The 21515-nt window shown below is 42.8% G+C and overlaps 1 protein-coding gene across 1 annotated transcript in view; it reads left to right on the plus strand.

Annotated features, from left to right (window-relative positions):
- PLEKHG1 (pleckstrin homology and RhoGEF domain containing G1) overlaps nt 1-21515 on the plus strand; it is a 473068-nt gene that overhangs the window by 446818 nt on the left and 4735 nt on the right. Inside the window, 8 exon segments of the mRNA XM_063917905.1 lie at nt 3415-3448; nt 7662-7757; nt 9334-9372; nt 9739-9761; nt 12868-13080; nt 15251-15358; nt 18844-20374; nt 20377-20487. Coding sequence (XP_063773975.1) covers nt 3415-3448; nt 7662-7757; nt 9334-9372; nt 9739-9761; nt 12868-13080; nt 15251-15358; nt 18844-20374; nt 20377-20487 — 2155 coding nt within the window.

Here is a 21515-nt window from a genome sequence, read left to right on the forward strand (position 1 = left end):
GCTGGACTGCCGCATCCTAAATCAGTGAAAGCCCATTCCACGAGGAAGGTGGGCTCTTCTTGGGCGGCTGCCCGAGGGGTCTCGGCTCTTCAACTTTGCCGAGCAGCTACTTGGTCGGGGTCAAACACGTTTGCTAAATTCTACAAGTTTGACACCCTGGCTGAGGAGGACCTAGAGTTTGCCCATTCGGTGCTGCAGAGTCATCCGCACTCTCCCGCCCGTTTGGGAGCTTTGGTATAATCCCCATGGTCCTTACGGAGTCCCAGCATCCACTTAGGACGTCAGAGAAAATAAGAATTTACTCACCGGTAATTCTATTTCTCGTAGCCGTAGTGGATGCTGGGCGCCCATCCCAAGTGCGGATTGTCTGCAATACTTGTATATAGTTATTGCTTAACTAAAGGGTTATTGTTGAGCCATCTGTTGAGAGGCTCAGTTGTTATCATACTGTTAACTGGGTATTGTATCACGAGTTATACGGTGTGATTGGTGTGGCTGGTATGAGTCTTACCCGGGATTCAAAATCCTTCCTTCTTGTGTCAGCTCTTCCGGGCACAGTATCCTAACTGAAGTCTGGAGGAGGGTCATAGTGGGAGGAGCCAGTGCACACCAGTTAGACCTAAAGCTTTCTTTATAGTTGTGCCCAGTCTCCTGCGGAGCCGCTATTCCCCATGGTCCTTACGGAGTCCCAGCATCCACTACGGACTACGAGAAATAGAATTACCGGTGAGTAAATTCTTATTTTTTCATACTGGGCCTGACTCAGATGAAGACAGAGGAGCTATCACTTCTGCTTACATAGCAGTAGTAGTGAGAGCACTAATATGGTAATGCAGCAGTAGGGAGGTTGTCACGCCTCCAGCATACATTACTGATTTCAGCTGCATCCTAGGACATAGCATCAGATTATGTGAGACAACATTGGCTGGCTACATGACCCATGGGGAAGCGCAAGCCGGCCACCACATCGGCTACCAAGAGGCCAGGAAATCTCTGTCCTCAGACGAGATCCTGGCCTTGCCCCTCCACAACGTTGGCGGCAACACGCCTCCGTTTTGGGAAACAGAGGCTGTTGGTGGCCCATCCCCGCTCCCAAATGGCATCAGACTGTCAATCACTGACATACTGATGCTGTAGTGTGACCAGTATCGCAGACAGACCTGTACTGCACATGCGCAGTATGGGTCCAGTGCATGCACAAAGTACCATATATTGGTACTTTGCAGCATGCGCCACAAGAGCGTCGGTACCTGAATCAGGCTCACTGTGTCAGCAGATTTATTGTAGAGTCCCTCCTCTCTATAGAATTGGTATTATAACACCAATTATAAGCCTAGATCACATTCTTTTAGAATATCGGGTGTAATCGTCTCACACTTGGATCATGATCTTAAAGCTGCACTACCATCCACCATATTTCCTTATCCCGGCTAGGGTCTGGGGGCTGCTCCATTTAGCTGTTTGTATCAGGGGCTCCCCTGTTTGTTCTCACATCATCAGCCAAAAGTCAGGAGGTTGAATAGTAAGTAGAAAGATTATTAAGAGGCTAATACAGTGGTTTCCAAACTTTTTTTGAATCATGGCACCCTAGAATATCGGAAGTTTTTTCACGGCACCCCTAGGCCAAAAATTTCTTATTGAGAAATTTAGAAAGAAATATTACATTAAGTAGATGGCGTTTATATGTCATCCTTAGGGTCAGTTGTGTGGTGAGGGACAAGATTTGCTTCTGTTTGGCCACATATTTTATGACAGACAGGCAGCCACCAGCACTGGTTTTGCCTATTATATAGACCATGAATAATTTGAATTGGTCCTGGACCACCAACCCAGGGCACCCCTGCAAGTGTCCCGAGGCACCCCAGGGAGCCACAGCACACAGTTTGGGAACCTCTGGGCTAATATGAGGAGATTGCAGTTTGTGAATGACTATTACACTTCCATCCCTCGCTGCAGTATTAAAGTGGTGAGTGAAATAAATTTGCCATTACAGAATCAGCGAACATCAGTAAAAACAGCTGCAGGGAGCAGCGCCCAGAGCTTTAGCTAGAGTAGGGAGAAGCTTAGTGAGATTGACCAGGTAGGTGCTAGTGCAGATTATACACGTTCTTATTTCTTCTGTATGCTTACATTATAAAGCAACCGCGAATAACATGCTTACGGATAGAACACACTTTCTATTTTATGCATGAGATGTGATAGACATATGAGTTGATGGGTGGAGAGAAGGGTGTGGTCTACGGTCCTGTAAGGGTGAATCAAAATATGGGCTTCTTGGATCATTACAATACCTACAGCAAAAACTATTTGTAAGATAATAATTGGCTGAATGCAAATTAATACTCCTAGCAAATTGGTAGTCTGATGTGTGTTGTAGACCAGATTGAAAACAGGAATGTTATAAATGGGACCAACAGTCTGTCATTCAGTAGGCAATTAACCTTCTCCTTCTCTCTCTCTCTCTCTCTCTCTCTCTCTTTCTCTCTCTCTCTTTAACCCCCCCCACCAAATAAAAAAAAAATACTGCTGAAACTAGAGCGTGATGATGCACTCCAACAACCTTACTGAGAGTGAAACTCGCATCACATTTTTAATACATACTTTTATTTTGACAATATAGTCTTAAATAAGTATCTTCTTTTTTATCAGGATTGTCAAATATAACTGTAAATTAGTATGTCTTTTTGTTAGCTTTATAGACATTAGAACAATTTAGTTTTATAAAAATTCAGCAGTTGACATCCTCTTAAAGTCTATTGGAACATAGCCTATTACTGACACCTAGTGGTGGACATAAGTAGTTTCTGCCTCTTGCTATTTCCAGGTTTTATTTCAATAATATAAGAACTCTCAAATGCTTCTTACAATTATTTTTGTTTGTGCTTACAGTATTATTATTATTATTATTATTATTATTATTAGATTTAATTTTTTATAGGACATCACAAGGTGTTTGCAGTGCCCTAGAATGATTGAAAACACAAATTACATGAATATTGAAATGAAATATGAAGTAAAATATTCACAAAAAAAATATGAAGTAAATGAAGGAATAAAATGTAACCACGCTGTTGCACAATATGTTAAAACAGAAAATAGAAGGGTTCTATGTACCTAATGCAGTTTCCCAAACTGTACTATTAAAGTCCAGGTTTTAAGGATATCCATGCTTGAGCACAAGTTACTTAATTAGTACCTTAGCCAATTTGATTTAAGCGTCTGAACTCAAGCATGGATATCCTTAAAACCTGCTGTGCAATGGTTGAGTTTGGGAAACTCTGGCCTAATGTATTTGAATGAATGATTCATACAATAAATGTACGGTATGTCTGAACAGTGTAGCTTAACAGTGCTTTGTGTTCAGTGTGTATAACACTGTCTGCAATAAGTAATGTTGTTCATTTTAAATTGTAGGCAAAACAAGCAATTTTGGAAATGGATTCTATACGTAAGTTTTTCCTTTCCTTTAATAATTGTAGTTTGGGCTTTCTTGTGATTTTTTTTTTTTTTTTTATGTACAGATTATTGTTTCTTTATGCTATACAACCAGTGTTGGACAGGGGCATGGAGGGCCCACCAGGGAAATGTAGTGGTAGGGGCCCATGTTTAGGGGTGTGGCCTGCCACCGCATTGGTTTGACTAACCATTAGAGCATGCAACGTCTGGGCCCCTTCATAAATGTATACAGTAAATTCAGCTGCTACATGCATGACAATGTACCAGATTAATAACAGATTAATAATAGCAATGCACTGTTGAAAATACACCATAGCCCAGTATAAGGTAACGTATGTATAATGTATATAATTCAAGTGCACTGTCTAGAACCTGATCCCTAGAGTAGGAGGTGGGGCCCAACGGTGGTTTTCCCTGCACCCCTGTGGGCAGGGTCGGACTGGCCCACAGGGGTACCAGGGAAACTACCGGTAGACCCCACTGCCTGAGGGCCCACTCCTTCCTCTAGGGATCAGGTTCCAGACTGTTCACTTGTATTATACATAGTAGATATGTTGCATTACACTGCACAAGACTATTGTGCATTTCAAGCCTCTGTGGAGGTTGGCCACACCCCCTTTGTAGGCTGTCCACACCCCTAAGTATGGGCCCCTATAATTAGAGATGAGCGGGTTCGGTTTCTTTGAATCCGAACCCGCACGAATTTCACTTTTTTTTTTCACGGGTCCGAGCGACTCTGATCCTCCCGCCTTGCTCGGTTAACCCGAGCGCGCCCGAACGTCATCATGACGCTGTCGGATTCTCGCGAGACTCGGATTCTATATAAGGAGCCGCGCGTCGCCGCCATTTTCACACGTGCATTGAGATTGATAGGGAGAGGACGTGGCTGGCGTCCTCTCCATTTAGATTAGATTTAGAAGAGAGAGAGAGAGAGAGATTGCTGTGATACTGTAGATTAGAAGAGAGTGCAGAGTGCAGACAGAGTTTAGTGACTGACGACCACAGTGACCAGTGACCACCAGAGACAGTGCAGTTGTTTGTTTTATTTAATATATCCGTTCTCTGCCTGAAAAAAACGATACACAGTCACACAGTGACTCAGTCTGTGTGCACTGCTCAGCCCAGTGTGCTGCACATCAATGTATTGTATATAAAGCTTATAATTGTGGGGGAGACTGGGGAGCACTGCAGGTTGCTATAGCAGGAGCCAGGAGTACATGATAAATAATATTATATTAAAATTAAACAGTGCACACTTTTGCTGCAGGAGTGCCACTGCCAGTGTGACTAGTGGTGACCAGTGCCTGACCACCAGTATATTAGTAGTATTGTATACTATCTCTTTATCAACCAGTCTATATTAGCAGCAGACACAGTACAGTGCGGTAGTTCACGGCTGTGGCTACCTCTGTGTCGGCACTCGGCAGGCAGTCCGTCCATCCATAATTGTATTATAATATATACCACCTAACCGTGGTTTTTTTTTCGTTCTTTATACCGTCGTCATACTAGTTGTTACGAGTATACTACTATCTCTTTATCAACCAGTGTACAGTGCGGTAGTTCACGGCTGTGGCTACCTCTGTGTCGGAACTCGGCAGGCAGTCCGTCCATCCATAATTGTATTATAATATATACCACCTAACCGTGGTTTTTTTTTCGTTCTTTATACCGTCGTCATACTAGTTGTTACGAGTATACTACTATCTCTTTATCAACCAGTGTACAGTGCGGTAGTTCACGGCTGTGGCTACCTCTGTGTCGGCACTCGGCAGGCAGTCCGTCCAACCATAATTGTATTATATACCACCTAACCGTGGTTTTTTTTTCATTCTTTATACCGTCGTCATACTAGTTGTTACGAGTATACTACTATCTCTTTATCAACCAGTGTACAGTGCGGTAGTTCACGGCTGTGGCTACCTCTGTGTCGGCACTCGGCAGGCAGTCCGTCCAACCATAATTGTATTATATACCACCTAACCGTGGTTTTTTTTTCATTCTTTATACCGTCGTCATACTAGTTGTTACGAGTATACTACTATCTCTTTATCAACCAGTGTACAGTGCGGTAGTTCACGGCTGTGGCTACCTCTGTGTCGGCACTCGGCAGCCCGTCCATAATTGTATATACCAGTGACCTAACCGTGGTTTTTTTTTCTTTCTTTATACATACATACTAGTTACGAGTATACTATCTCTTTATCAACCAGTCTATATATTAGCAGCAGACACAGTACAGTGCGGTAGTTCACGGCTGTGGCTACCTCTGTGTCGGCACTCGGCAGCCCGTCCATAATTGTATATACCACCTAACCGTGGTTTTTTTTTCTTTCTTTATACATACATACTAGTTACGAGTATACTATCTCTTTATCAACCAGTCTATATATTAGCAGCAGACACAGTACAGTGTGGTAGTTCACGGCTGTGGCTACCTCTGTGTCGGCACTCCGCAGCCCGTCCATAATTGTATATACCAGTGACCTAACCGTGGTTTTTTTTTCTTTCTTTATACATACATACTAGTTACGAGTATACTATCTCTTTATCAACCAGTCTATATATTAGCAGCAGACACAGTACAGTGCGGTAGTTCACGGCTGTGGCTACCTCTGTGTCGGCACTCGGCAGCCCGTCCATAATTGTATATACCAGTGACCTAACCGTGGTTTTTTTTTCTTTCTTTATACATACATACTAGTTACGAGTATACTATCTCTTTATCAACCAGTCTATATATTAGCAGCAGACACAGTACAGTGCGGTAGTTCACGGCTGTGGCTACCTCTGTGTCGGCACTCGGCAGCCCGTCCATAATTGTATATACCAGTGACCTAACCGTGGTTTTTTTTTCTTTCTTTATACATACATACTAGTTACGAGTATACTATCTCTTTATCAACCAGTCTATATATTAGCAGCAGACACAGTACAGTGCGGTAGTTCACGGCTGTGGCTACCTCTGTGTCGGCACTCGGCAGCCCGTCCATAATTGTATATACCACCTAACCGTGGTTTTTTTTTCTTTCTTTATACATACATACTAGTTACGAGTATACTATCTCTTTATCAACCAGTCTATATATTAGCAGCAGACACAGTACAGTGCGGTAGTTCACGGCTGTGGCTACCTCTGTGTCGGCACTCGGCAGCCCGTCCATAATTGTATACTAGTATCCAATCCATCCATCTCCATTGTTTACCTGAGGTGCCTTTTAGTTGTGCCTATTAAAATATGGAGAACAAAAATGCCACTCCTAGATGGGCCCGGTGTTTGTGTCGGCCACTAGGGTCGCTAATCTTACTCACACAGCTACCTCATTGCGCCTCTTTTTTTCTTTGCGTCATGTGCTGTTTGGGGAGGGTTTTTTGGAAGGGACATCCTGCGTGACACTGCAGTGCCACTCCTAGATGGGCCCGGTGTTTGTGTCGGCCACTAGGGTCGCTTATCTTACTCACACAGCGACCTCGGTGCAAATTTTAGGACTAAAAATAATATTGTGAGGTGTGAGGTATTCAGAATAGACTGAAAATGAGTGTAAATTATGGTTTTTGAGGTTAATAATACTTTGGGATCAAAATGACCCCCAAATTCTATGATTTAAGCTGTTTTTTAGTGTTTTTGGAAAAAAACACCCGAATCCAAAACACACCCGAATCCGACAAAAATAATTCGGTGAGGTTTTGCCAAAACGCGTTCGAACCCAAAACACGGCCGCGGAACCGAACCCAAAACCAAAACACAAAACCCGAAAAATTTCAGGCGCTCATCTCTACCTATAATTGCATTCCCCCGGTGGGCCTTTCATACCCCATCCGACACTGCCTGTATACAACTATTGTTTGGATTACTCTATTACTTCATGAGAAGTGTTATTGACACCACAAGCAAATGTTTCTGGTGCCTGTTAAATTACATGACTATTTAAAAATAAAAGTACGACTAACAGCTTTGTATAATAGCCCTCCTTTTCACTTGTTATATAAAAATAAATACTATATTTGTTGAACCAAAAATAAGCATCAAAAAGTAGCTATCCATGTAAAAAATGAATTATGAAAGAGACACAAAATGAAATGTCACACAAAATAAAAAGAAGTTCTAGACCGAGTTTCATAGTGTCACCCCTTAATTTAGATGATTTTACAACTTGCATGTATGAAGCGCATGCCATTAATAGACATCTGTTGTATGTTTGTAGATCACCCAGGTTTCCCTTACACTGCAGAAGGTGACAGAAAATCTTATTCAAATCAAAAAGAAGACCTTGCTTCATGCAGAGTTAGGAGGAAGTCGGGTAAGTGCTGAAAAATACACACAGCTGTCATAAATTGTCTGTCCCACAGGACCGGTACTCTGTGTATTGTACTCCAGCCACTGGTGTATTTATAATGAGTGCAGTGTGGGCGGTGCACACCCTGCCCCCATTTTTTTCAATACTTACCCTCTGGAGTCCAGCGTTGGCAGCAGCAGCGCTGCAGATAACACCAGGAAAATGGTGTGGTGGCCATTTTCCTCGTGTTACGCGCATGCGCGCTATGGAAATCACTGGGAAAATGGGTGCATAGGCGTTTCTATCATGGGTACAATGTGTGTGCTGCACACGGGCCCCTGGGTCCAGGGGGGCCCACACCGCACACATTGCACTTATATTTTAGTACTTACCTGTCCAAAGTCCAGCGTCGGGTGCTGCAGCCACAACCATCGTGCAAAAAAATCACCTCCAGAATGAGCAAAGCTCATGCGCATTTTGTCTCTGGAACATGGAGGGCGCAATGTTTCCGGAGACCTGCACATGCGCAGTAGGCTCCAGCACAATGCCGGAGCCTACGGCGCCATGGAGAGGAGGGGACCCACCCAGAATCCGCAAACAGTCCCCTTCCTCTCTTAAGACGCCCTTGGTGCAGCGGCATTTTCCCGGAGACCTACGCATGCGCACTAGAACCTGAGAGAGTGCTAGGGTCCCCTAGTGACATCCTGGGAAGCAGCTAACTATTGGGGTTCTGTCTGCCTATGATCTAACGTCTAAATATTTCATTTTGAAACTAAACATTCTGACAGAAGGCGACACTATTGTACCATACAGTTCATAAATATTTTAAAACTCATTGTATACAGGAATTGGATACAATAAAGAGCAGTGTGGGTCATTCAGGTGCGGTTGTTCTTCCTACTCCTGTTGCAATTATTTGCCTATGCATTTGTGATTAAAAGCTAATACGCGCAAAAGGACACCCACTATAATCGCATTTTTTTGCGTATGGTGCTACAAGATTACAGAAACCTCACTAACATCACACATCGGATCACCACGTAGACCTCTGAAGATGCGCAGGCTGAACTGCTCTCCAGGGACGCACAGGTCTCTCCAGTAATAAGTGTCATCGCACCTGCTAATATATGCACACCCAGAAAACGCCATCCGAACGACCACGACATGCCTATGTTCACACGACCACTCCACTTTACCACCCCCAAACGCTGACCTCCTGTTACTCATTTTGCGACTAAAAACTTGCTGCGACTGCACTTTCGAAACACTCGCTGTACGTACGCACTGCTGCTCATATGCATGCACAGTGGGAAAACATCAATCGATATGTGTACAACCGCTGCTTTGCGTTCGCATCTGAATGACACCCAATATGTAGTAACCTTGGGCATCATAGGAAATGCTATGTAGGCATAACTAGTACACAGTGATATAAGGGTGCAAAAGTTTGGTCCCATTGGAGTGTTTGGCCCAGTATATTATATTATTTACATTCATTAATTCTAACATTCTTTAGTCACAATGTAGAATGACAAATTGCCTGTTTTATGCTGCACACTAGTAGCAATGCTGTCAATGTACAAACCTTTTTCTTTTTCAGAACCATCTTCCAACTTACATAAAGTCATGAAGCAAAATGGTAAGTGGGAGAAATGTAAAGACTTAAGATGTAAACACACTATAAGATTATCTGTCAATCTTTTTGGATTGGAGCAAAAATCTGGTAATGTATGGGAGAAAATGACAATTGATCATTTGCTCCCAGACAAAAACAAACGCTCAGACAAATTGGTTAAATCTATTTTATTTAACCAATTTATCAAAATGACCAAATTTGTCAATTTTCTGGGCTTTGGCAGCAAATGGTTGGTTGCCATTTGCTCACATACATTATCAGATTTTTGCTCCAACCAGAAAGATTGGACAGATAATCCCAAAGTGTGTACCCAGCACAGTATATTTCCTTTTTCAGTGTTTTAACCCCTGTTTTTGCTTCCTTTTCCAGATTCAAGCCCTGAAGTTCAGAAGGTGAGTGTTTTCACATACTTTTCACATAATTTTAGTATCACAGGAATTAATTAATGGCAAATTCCTCCTACAAGCCCTTACTTGATATCACATTTTATTTGGTAAGCATATCACATTTCCCATACTTGTAATGGGAAATGGGATGTGCTCAAATTTAATAAACTCCAACATGGAGGGGAAAAAAAACAAATGGAGAAGCAGAACCCAGACGTGCTGTCACAGCTGCCAGTAAGGGATTGTCAGTCCCAAGAAAAGTAATATACAGAAAAGGGTTAAACTGGCGCTATGTTATTCCTCCAATGTTAATAAACAAGCGTGGATGAATTTAAAAAATATGCAATTTATTAACTAAACAACACATATAGCATATAAAAATATGTAATTAATCCAATAAAAACATAAAATTGGGGCATATGCGGAGCTGAGAATAAGATTATGATAGCTGCTACTAAGTGTCCAAAAGGATCCCGGACTGAAGTAATATATATAGCTCCCTGGGGAAATTGGTGTTAAATACAGCTGGTGTTACCCATGGCGACGGAGACTTCCAGAGGCTTGAAAATTGACAGCAAGCATGCTGTGACGATTGTGTAAAAGCTGGGTCTCTCCAATCGATGCTGTAATGGTGTAGTCCCACAGAGAAAGTTCCAAAGGCAAGGATTAAAGTCTATATCAGGATTCTTTAAAACACAGGACACAAGTGGTGATGGCAGCTTGACACTTAACGCGTTTCCCTAGGCTCGGTCACCTAGCTTCGTCCAACATGGAGGGAGCCTTGCAATAATAATGCCATCTTCAGATAGCATTATAGAGGCTTTCTCCATTCTTTAGAAGTTACATTTCTGTCAAGAGAGCTTTCCAGATCAATTCCAACCTCCCTCCTACTAGCCAGAAGACTCTTGTGCACAAGAGACAATGGGGCAGATGTATTAAGCCTGGAGAAGTGATAAAGAAGTGATAAGTGGAAGGTGATAAGGCACCAGTCAGTCAGCGCCTGTCATTTTTCAAACCCGTAATGATTTATCACTTCTTTATCACTTCTCCAGACTTAATACATCTGCCCTAGAGTTCTCTGCTGCATCACTGCCCATTAGAAAAAAAATACAAGCGTGTGCACCCTCCACAACACCACCACCAGCCTTCTGTCTGCAGTAGTCCAGTGAAGGGTCCTCTCCTCTCCCCAGCGTTGCGCAGCGTCTGGTCTCTCTCTATCAGGCATGATGTGCTGAGGTAATCTGATCCTTGTACCTGCCAACGCATGCGCAGTAACCACCACACTATTGCGAATAGTGGGCTATTAAAATCAGAGAGGGGTCATCACTGGGACAGAGTTTTCTTGCAAGCTATGTCCCGGTTTGTGAATAGTAATAAAGTCATGCGATAACTAGAATTAAGTGATTAAAGTTGCTTAACTACTGCAATTAATTTGTGTGTTTTGATAAATATGGCCCTTAGAGAATACCTGTCTCTTAAACACAGCCTATTAGGCCATTGTGTCTGCTGGACCAGTGTTCATGAGATTTAATTCACCCTGTCCATTTACTAGGGAACAGTACTACATGATTATTGGCTTTAAATTGCCTGGTGATGTAGCCACTTACTAGTGAACTGATAAGCTGAATTATTAATAATGTTGCTTTGGACTACAAAATGGCTGCCCACATGCTTTGTATGCATAGGCTGCATTCCCTAGAGGCTAGTATTATTATTTATTAAACTTTTTTGTAGAGAGCCACAAGTGGTCCGCAGTGCTGTGCAGAGGGGAAACAGCAATACAGTTCAAAATAGTAAACTACAATACAGTACACAAGTTAATAAACTACGAACTACAACACTCTACACAGCCACTGGTGCAAAGGGAAGGGAGGATAAATATTCAGTGCAAGCTGAAACCTGTACCCATAGGCTTAGGTGCTGCTAACATGTTAGAGCCACTGAAGGACGTGAGAACCAGAGACAAAGAAGAGGCAGATAGCCCTCGGAGGAAGTGAGATGAGACAGGAGGGAGCAGCTAGCCCTCGGAGGAAGTGAGATGAGACAGGAGGGAGCAGCTAGCCCTCGGAGGAAGCGAGATGAGACAGGAGGGAGCAGCTAGCCCTCGGAGGAAGCGAGATGAGACAGGAGGGAGCAGCTAGCCCTCGGAGGAAGTGAGATGAAACAGGAGGGAGCAGCTAGCCCTCGGAGGAAGTGAGAGGAGACAGGAGGGAGCAGCTAGCCCTCGGAGGAAGTGAGAGGAGACAGGAGGGAGCAGGGCCCTGCTCACAGGAGCTTACATACTAAAGGAAGGTGGAGGCATACAGATGACACGGGAGCTGAGGGCAGTTAGCAAGAACGGGAAAGAAAGTAGCTATCTGGCCGTTCTTTGTCTCTGGTTCACACCTCCTTCAGTGGCTCTAAATGTTTGGCAGTGGTTAGCAGGGAGCGCTTCCAAAGGGAAGCTGTTGCTAGGCAGTCCCTGCGTGTGTCATATTTTACTGGGGCTGCTGCAGCCCTGCAACCCCCAGGGAAAATCCGACACTGACAGGTACCCTTTAAACAATATGGCAAGTATTGTTTTATTAATCCTGTACATGTTTATATATGGCTAATGAAACATCCTAAACTGAAATAACACTGTTTCCAAACTGCTATAATTATGAAATACAATTAAAAATAATATAAAGTATTGATTCCATTTTATGTTAATGGAGAGTTCTTGTTGAGGTGCATACACACTAGACGACGTGCTCTATGAGCAATGTCACCTAGTGTTTCCCCCTCCCGGGCCAGGTGGTCGGCGGCCGGCCCACACTGAGCGATTTGACCGTTCATATCGCTCAGTGACGTCACGCAGCGGCCAGGCCAGATTGAGCATGTATGCACGGCCGACAGCGAGGATCATTGTCGACCCACGGGGCTGCACATTGCTCGTTACTGGCGGCATACACATTTGCAGAGAAAATTAGCAACGTCGCTTAGGAAGGGGAAAAATAAGCTACGACACTCATTTCCTCGGCAAGTGTGTATGTGCTTTTAGAGTCAAATTGTGAACGTCTCGGACAATTAATGTAAAACAGCTATAATGGGAATGTTTCCTTTCTCTAACCCACTTATATTTATTTTACAGCGTATTAGCATGCAGGGAAATTTACTTCCCCAAGCTGCTAAACTAGGTACAAGGGATGCTCTCCTGAGCCCTGGAATGAGAAAGGGAGCTCTGACTCACAGTACCAATATAAGTGGCTCACAGGACCTCTTCCAGCAAGCCTATAACAGTGAAAGTCTGTGTTTGCGGCAAACAGAGCAAATCGATGCTGATGATGAAGAGGAGTCTGTACAGGTGTGTATAATGTTTATGTGGGTGTATATGTATTATATATATATATATACATATATATATACATATATAATGTACAGTGTATATGTGTACAAAAGTTTGCAGTACCTATCCACCATAGAACTGCGCTCAGAGACTTTCAGTGTTTCAAAAACAGGTTGTATTGCCACTCCTGGTCAAACGTTTTCGGGGCAACAGCCCCTTTGTCAGGACCACACCAACAATAGAATACATACACCTAAAAACCACAGAAATACCCCATCCGCACACATCTGTTAGCAGCCGCTCATCAGGGCCCGCCAACCCGGCCCTCCCGCGTTGCAGAACTTCTGGTTTATCCAGGACGGTCGCCTAGGCAACTGCACTGTGTGTGTACCAGCTGGCTCCAGTCCCTGTATTCCACCGGGATCTCTGTGCAGCAGGGGCTCAGGGAGGCGTGCCTGTATGAGCAGCGCCACAGAAATCAATAAACCAAAGATTACCCAATGTTAGACATAAAATGTACATTTGAAACAGAACAATTTTATGTACACATTTTGTACATCACTATTTTGCCGTTATATGGTCTACAGCATAACTGAAGTGTACCACATGCTTAATTTAAACTTAATAAAGCTATTTGGTCTTTAATGTTATGTAAACTAAATTTGTATGGAGATCACAAGCAACCGATCAGGGAGATGGTACCCAATTTCATAATCCATTTTGATTTTTTAATTAAATTATTTTTCTACAAGATGTGGCTACTTTGAGCCAAACTTTTAGATTATATTTTGTTAAACAAAAAGATTCTATGATGTCTTTTTTTTTTTAATCTCCAATTGTTTTTGTTTTATACTTTAATTTCAGAGTAAACTGATAGAATAAACTGTGTACATACTGTACATATGTAAATAGCAATCCCAAGATGTTGGCACTCACATCATAGTAATAGGACATCCACTGAAGTGGAAAAATCCACAGAGGCCAGGGTCTAGACTTTTCTCAACAATATATAGTCAAAGAAATGGGGCACTCGCCTGTCTTCTTATGAAGAGAAAAAAATGTGTTTATTCAACACATATCAGTGACAATTGACATGGACATAATGGACAATGTTTCAGTACAAGCTGTACCTTGGTCACGACCTCCCACCAAAGTATGTATTGAGTGGTTGTGCTCAAAGTCCAGCTTAGACAGAAGCCCTGACCATTACATCCATGTGAATTGCTGCTATAAACATATAGTGAACAAAGACCCTTTTATCTATGTATAAGAAGACTGGTAATGACCTCATTTTTTAAAATATATGGCCTTAGATAGATATAAAATCTTGTATAAAGTGCACTCACCAGACGGGTCATAAGATCAGCAGAGGTTTATTGTATCTTAGGATAAATCATCACACCGACGTTTCGGTCCTTACTGGACTTTTGTCAAAGGTCCAGTAAGGACTGAAACGTCGGTGTGATGATTTATCCTAAGCTACAATAAACCTCTGCTGATCTTATGACCCGCCTGGTGAGTGCACTTTATACAAGATTTTATGTGCTCATAGAGAAAGGACTATGTCTTTTGCCCAATGAAGTTTGAGTGTCACCCCAGCAAATTTATTTCTAATCGAGAGTGCAGACAACACTTGGCTTTACATAGATATAGATAGATCTATATAATAATCTGCTAAAATCTGTCCCATCTATAGATTGTAAGCTTGTGAGCAGGGCCTTCCTACCTCTATGACTTTGTTATTACCCAGTTTTGTTATATCATTGTTATTTCCAATTGTAAAGTGCAACAGAATTTGCTGCGCTATATAAGAAACTGTGCAAACTGCTAGAGAGACGGGCCACAGGCCCTAGCCTAGAATTAAAGTTTGAAAACACTGCTGGGAATGCGGTAAGTATGGGGGCAGGGTGAAGTTGGATGGGAAGGGCAGAGAGGGGTGGGGTGGGGTACAAAAAGGGGTGCACAGCAAGAATGAGCAGGAATAGGCTTCCATATGCAGTCACACAGATTTTTAGTATATGCAGGAGGATTCTTGCATTACCAGAATGTTTCAGGGATTACCATAGTGGTTATCCATCCGACGCAGATTCAGCTCCTATGTGTTTATACAAGGTTTAACATGTAGAGTGCCTCTATGCTGTCTGCCAAACTTATAAATAAAGATTTTGTTGAATTCCAATGTTTACAGCACACTTCCCAGCAGAAAGTTAAAGGAGGAAGAAAGAGGTTAAACAGCCAGGCCTCAGAGAATGTTGAGAAACGTAGAAGTATCAACCTCGGCTTATGTGAAAGTCAGGTAAGCTGTTATTGTTATTGAAGGAAACTTTGTCATTCAGGGCCCCATTTAACAACGAGCCATAACCTCTTTAGCTGAAAGACAAAAGAACAATTAGCGCTAATAGGTCACAAATGAGATGAGTAGGTAATCACAATACACATGTTGAATATAATATTCACAGCAAAATTCACAATGAATTAAAATGTCAAATTGTCATCGCACTTAAAAACACTGATAAAAAGTTCATATAGTGCTGCTTCCAATTAAGGATATATGGATAATGTGAAGTTCATAGGACCTGTTCCGTATGTACAGTCCCCTTAATTCCGTATGGACCTAAACAATAAACAACCGTGATTGATAGTTACCACCAGTGTGTTTCAAGGCGTTTAAGCGGTTCTGCGTCCCGCAAGATAGCAGTCCCTTGATGAATGGTAAGGAAAATTCCCACGGTTTTAGGAGATCTCTCGAGCAAAAAAGGTCCAGATGGTATATTGGCGAGGACTTGGTTCAGGTCGCTGTCTTCCATTAGGATAGATCCAAGGGAGTAAGCACAAGATAGCAGCTTCCACCAACCCGTTTCGTTGCGTTCACCAAAGGGGTCATGTAATAGATAACTGTAAGCTTAGCTTACCTCTGTTTGTCACTATACATGGGGGTACTCACGGAGCGATAATCTAAGCAATCTGACTAGATTGCTTAGATTTTCAGCAAGATCTCTCCGTGTGTACCCCCCACAGCGATAGCGATGCGTAGCCTGCATGCATCTAGCAGGTCGCTCATTTCACCCGCTGGAATGAAAATGAAATGAGCGGGTCCCTCCCCCCCCCGCACACTCAGCACTCATATCTCACCTGATCTGCCGGTGAGTACTGGCCTTACCACTTACGCCATCTATAGATATGATAGCCATACGGTCACAGTGCCTTCAAGGCACTGCCGCATCCCCGCCGGGTTGAAAGTGTCTTATGCATGCACGGACTGGCCGTTGCGCATGCAAATGACGCAACAGCCCCTTGCTGCCAGCAACAGCTTGGAGGGGAATGCCGCTGGACCTTGCCGGAGGGATAAGTATGCCGCATGCGTACACATCGCAAGCTGCTCCCGTTAGAATGAACGGGACTCCCATTCACTTCAGTGTATAGTGTAGTGTACGCTATGCCGCACTCTGGGTGCAGCGATGCAAACAAATCGCATCAACACACTAAAGGGACACATCTGTATGTTGTAGTGATGTACTATAGGTGATCCTACAATACAATAAAAGTGATACATAGAAGTGTTCTTAAAACCAATACTATGGACAATGACGACCATACCATTGCCAAACATTGGGCTAATTCATGTTTGTACGCAAATGCAATTGCGATTTTCTAGGCTGCGGAGCTGCTAATGTTCGCATATGAAGCTGCCACCCAGAAACAAAAAGAGACGCCCACCGGAGCCAACGAAAAATCATTCGCAATTGCATACACATTCACAGCCTATACGCAAAACCAAGGAACATTGAGGGTAAGGGTAGGCCTATGCCAGCGCAGACGGGACATGGCAGTAGTGACGCAGGCGCCATGATTTTGCACGTACAGGCTCGCAGCTGATATATGCCCCAAAAACGGCCATGACACATCTGCGTTTTTTTATCTACTCCCTGTAAACTCCCAGTTAACACCCCCACACGGTCACTTCCTGTCAATCACTTTCTCATGAAATCCTCATTGCCAGCAGGATTGTGGTGGCACCTTCGCACATGCGCATTGCGAACGCAGCACATGCGCAGTCTGCCGATTAATCGCTCCATTGTGTGAACATCGGCCATTGCTTACTAACATGAATTAGGCCCATAAATTGCAATTAAGCTTAACAGGAATGTGACGCTGATGTAATGTTTGGTTTCTCACTACAAAGTAAGTATGTGATGCCAGTATTGTTATAAAGATGACGCATCATTTCTACCTCGCTTTTCTCTGTCATTCACGCATTCTTTGGTCTCTTCTCCATACTGTTGTCCTTCAACATTATATTGCTTCTTCTTTATTGTTCAAGACCTGAGCACAGATGTTTCCTTATTATTCAATTACTAAGGGGTACATTTACTAAGCAGTGATAAGAGTGGAGAAGTGAGCCAGTGGAGAAATTTCCCCATCAACCAATCAGCAGCTCTGTATCATTTTATAGTATGCAAATTATAGATGTTACTTCAGTGCTGATTGGTTGCCATAGGCAACTTCTCCACTGGCTCACTTCTCCGCTCTTATCACTGCTTAGTAAATGTACACCTCATTGTGCTAAAGTGCTATTAATTGCTCAACAGCAGTAGATCAGTGATCACTATAGCTGCATCAATTTCTGGTGTGGAAATGCTTACTCTAAGATGAATGTGTGCAGACAACCAGTATAATCTTATGCCTTCATTAGCACAACCGTACACCGGGCCTGATTCAAAGATGTACACAGACACACACATGCTGTGTCTTTGCACGCAGCGGTTGTGCTAAAATATTCTAATGTCACACGAGCTGTCTCATGTATATAGGGCCTAATTCAGCATGGGTCATAGATGTGCGAAAAATCGCACATCTGCAACCCATTACACTGACATGCGGGGGGACGTCCAGCACAGGGCAAGTCTGCTCCGCATGCCTCGTCCTGCCACCCCAACCCCTCCCCCACTCCACCCCCCCAAAAAAAGTGCTCTTGCATCGCACAATAGCGATGCTCTCGCATGTTTAGGGTTATCCTCTGCCTAAGTAGCTGCTAAGGCAAATGGCAACCTGCCATCTTTTTGGTCGCAGCAGCACGCAGCCGTCACTGCCCGTCCCATAAATGATCCGGACACACCTTGTCCGGACCACGCCCCTCAACACCACGATGCCGCCCCCTAAAGGCCACAACGACGCCCCCTCCCGGCCCGTGAATGCCTCTGCCTGTCAATCAGGCAAAGACGTTTGCACATGTGAGATGTCGTCGCATCTTACAGTGTGCGCATGCACAGTGGGGCTTCTGCGCATGCACACACTGCGGTGGGATTCAGCATGCGCACACTGTCGTAGCAGCTTTCAATGCTGAATTGGCCCCATACTGTAGATTCCTCTTGCCAGCTTCTGTGATCTGCAGCTGTATCCTGTGTGAACTTCGGTCATCAGAGTTACCCACAGGTTCTCTGGATCGCCAGTGCTTTCACGCATCTGGGGCCAGTGAAGCTGCAATCAGGAATCCAGCCGCTGGCCTTGACAAGCTCCCGCCGTAGCCCCCACACAGCCATTGTCGCACAGAGATCTGCACATGCGAAGTACAGCTCCAGCGCATGCGCAGATATCAAAACATCGGAGATGTACGTAGACCATCGGTTTTGTGTATGTCTCTAAATCTAGCCCACAATCAGGTTATCAATCAATCAATAAATAAATAAATAAATAAATAGGTAATATCATTACACAACTTTACAGAAACTGTTTGAGAAGTTTTTCAACAGGCTTTTTTGTTGTTGTTGTTGTTGTTCTTAGAATTCCAAAGACCAATCAGATGAAGAGTTGTCACAACTGAGTACAGATCAACTGTTCCCCCATTCTGCTGCACTTCCCTCAAACAGACAACAAGGTACAGCTCAGACAAATTCATTAATAATGAACATCCTTGGAGGAACAGCTGCTTTGCGAAACATCTGGACAGATCACCAGATTAGACAAGCCCTCTTTCCTTCTAGAAGATCACCCCAAAACAATGAGGAGGAAGATGATGATGATGATGATTATCAGATGTTTATGATGACTGAATGCTCTAAATTGGAGTCGCCCAAGTCACAAGAACAAAGAGGGGCATCCAGTCGACCATGTAGTTGGCACCTAGGCCTTATGCAAGATGATGGTGTCAATAATTCATACTGCAGAGTGGTCAGGAGGGCAAGTAGTGTCGGAGAAAGTAAATCCCACAACTGTAATTCGAGGTTCAGGCAAAATAACAGCAACCATCCGTTTTCTCATCGTGAAGTTATAGATCAAAGTCCAAAGTTTTCAACTCTTGGTTCCTCTGAGGAATTGACTATAGATGATATTGAACATGTTTATGATAATATCAGTTATGATGATCTTAAACAGATGGGGCTCACCAGAAGGGAAAATACAGATTATCTTCGGATTAATGCTTTGCATCTAAGCAGTGATAGTCTTGATGGTCATACAGTAAAAGGATATGATAATGTGAAGAACATTTCCATACCAAAGCGAGAAAAAGATGTTTTTAAGAAAGGGACATCTAATTCAAGCTCGCAGGAGCTCAGAATAATAGAGGAAAACATATATGATTCCATACGCCTTCCAGAACAATCACTGGAGCATGTAAGGAGCAATTCATGTTCTAAGCGGGACAACTTTGTGGGCATGGATGGAGATTTTCAGTGTTATGACCCCTTGCAGCGTTTTGTTTCTGACGAAAGTCTACAGTACAGTGAGGATGAGTCCTCGGACCACTGTGTGCCCTCAGGAGACGATTATATTAACTTGCTCGAAATATCCTCCAATTCAGATTCTGTTTCCCACAAGTCTGCGGCTGACAAGTTGTCAGAAGAAGTAGATGAGATCTGGAATGATTTGGAAAACTATATAAAAAAGAACGAAGAAAAGAAAAATGAGCATTCATTGGCCTCTTTTCCTGTGAGTAAAGATGATGTCCATGAGAAGAGACATAAGGCAAGTAAGTCTCGTTTTAACAAAGATGTGCAGTATTCACTGTCTTCACTGTGCTTACCAGATAATTCACCTTTACCTATGACAAAAGTGAGCTTTAACAGTCCACATAGCCATAAAGGTGAGCAGAGTCCTCCAACCTCTCTTAATAGCTCTATGCTAAGCTTGAAAAGGACTTCAATCACTAGTGAGGTGACCATTCTGGAATCCCCTTACTATTCATCTCACAGTACTCTGTCCTACACAGACACACTGAGTGTTGCTCAGGGATTGGACAGCATTGAAAAATCCACAAATAAGGTTGTCATGATGGCGCGACAGTACAGTCAAAAAATAAGAAAAGCCAACCATCTATAAAAATGAAGAGCCCAGAACAGGAGCAACCATCTTGCAAATCACACAAACTAAAATCAAAAGACCTTGCAGCTATAATGGAAGAGAAGAAACAAGGAGGCTCAGCGATAGGTAAGATAATTTTAAAAAGGCATCATATAGATAAAAAAAAAAAAATATATATATATATATATATATATATATATATATATATATATATATATATATTTATTTGATGGAGTGATGGATTATATTCTACAACTAATACAAGGAACATTTATATGGACATATAGTAAGACTGTCGCTAGTGAATATGAATGCAAATTATAGTTTAAGATTTTTTGTTGCTCCTTCTCAAAACTAATTTTTATTTATGAATCCAAGTTTCTAGAAGTGTCTATCAGTGTGCTTGGACTGACTTTGGGTTCGGAATGTCACCTACAATGTCAGATAGATGCATTGGTTAAATGTTATAGCTTATCAATATCAATTAGGAGTTTACCAATTGAAAAGATAACTAAGACAATTTGGGTCATATTTATAAAAAAAATATTTGTAAGCTATAGAGCTGGATTTAGACCTCATAGGGCCTTAGGCAAGATACTGGTTTGGGACCCCCTCCCTCAAACAAAATATAGCACTGTTTTTCTCCTTATAGTAATGTCCCTTACACATTATGCCACACATCGTAGTACCCCTTACACAATGTGTCACACACCATAATGCCCCTTACACATTATGCGACATTAGCTCCATACACAATATGCCACACACCGCAATGCCCCTTGCTGATTATGCCACACACTGTAATCACGGTGCCTAGGTTACCAATTGGTAAATCCTGCCCTGGTAGTATATACCCAAAAACACCAATTTTATCTGCAGATATTTGCAGTCCTTTATTTTCAGCTGAAAGAGCAGCCCTCATAGTTTTCTATGGGGGATTGCTAAATGTAACATTACAAAGCTAATGTAGCTAACACCCCTAGAACCAAGAAGTAAAGTGATCGCATTATTGCTACGATGTATCGACAAGTGACAATTATTGTGTCTGTTGGATCAGTGTTTAGAGAGAGTTACTGTGTTTTTATTAGCTTACCATGGATATCTTTAGCCACCACTATTCAACTGTGCTTTGATATAGTAAGATCTATAACTCA

The sequence above is a fragment of the Pseudophryne corroboree genome, chromosome 4 (assembly GCF_028390025.1).
Source record: "Pseudophryne corroboree isolate aPseCor3 chromosome 4, aPseCor3.hap2, whole genome shotgun sequence".
NCBI classification, from domain to species: Eukaryota; Metazoa; Chordata; class Amphibia; order Anura; family Myobatrachidae; genus Pseudophryne; species Pseudophryne corroboree.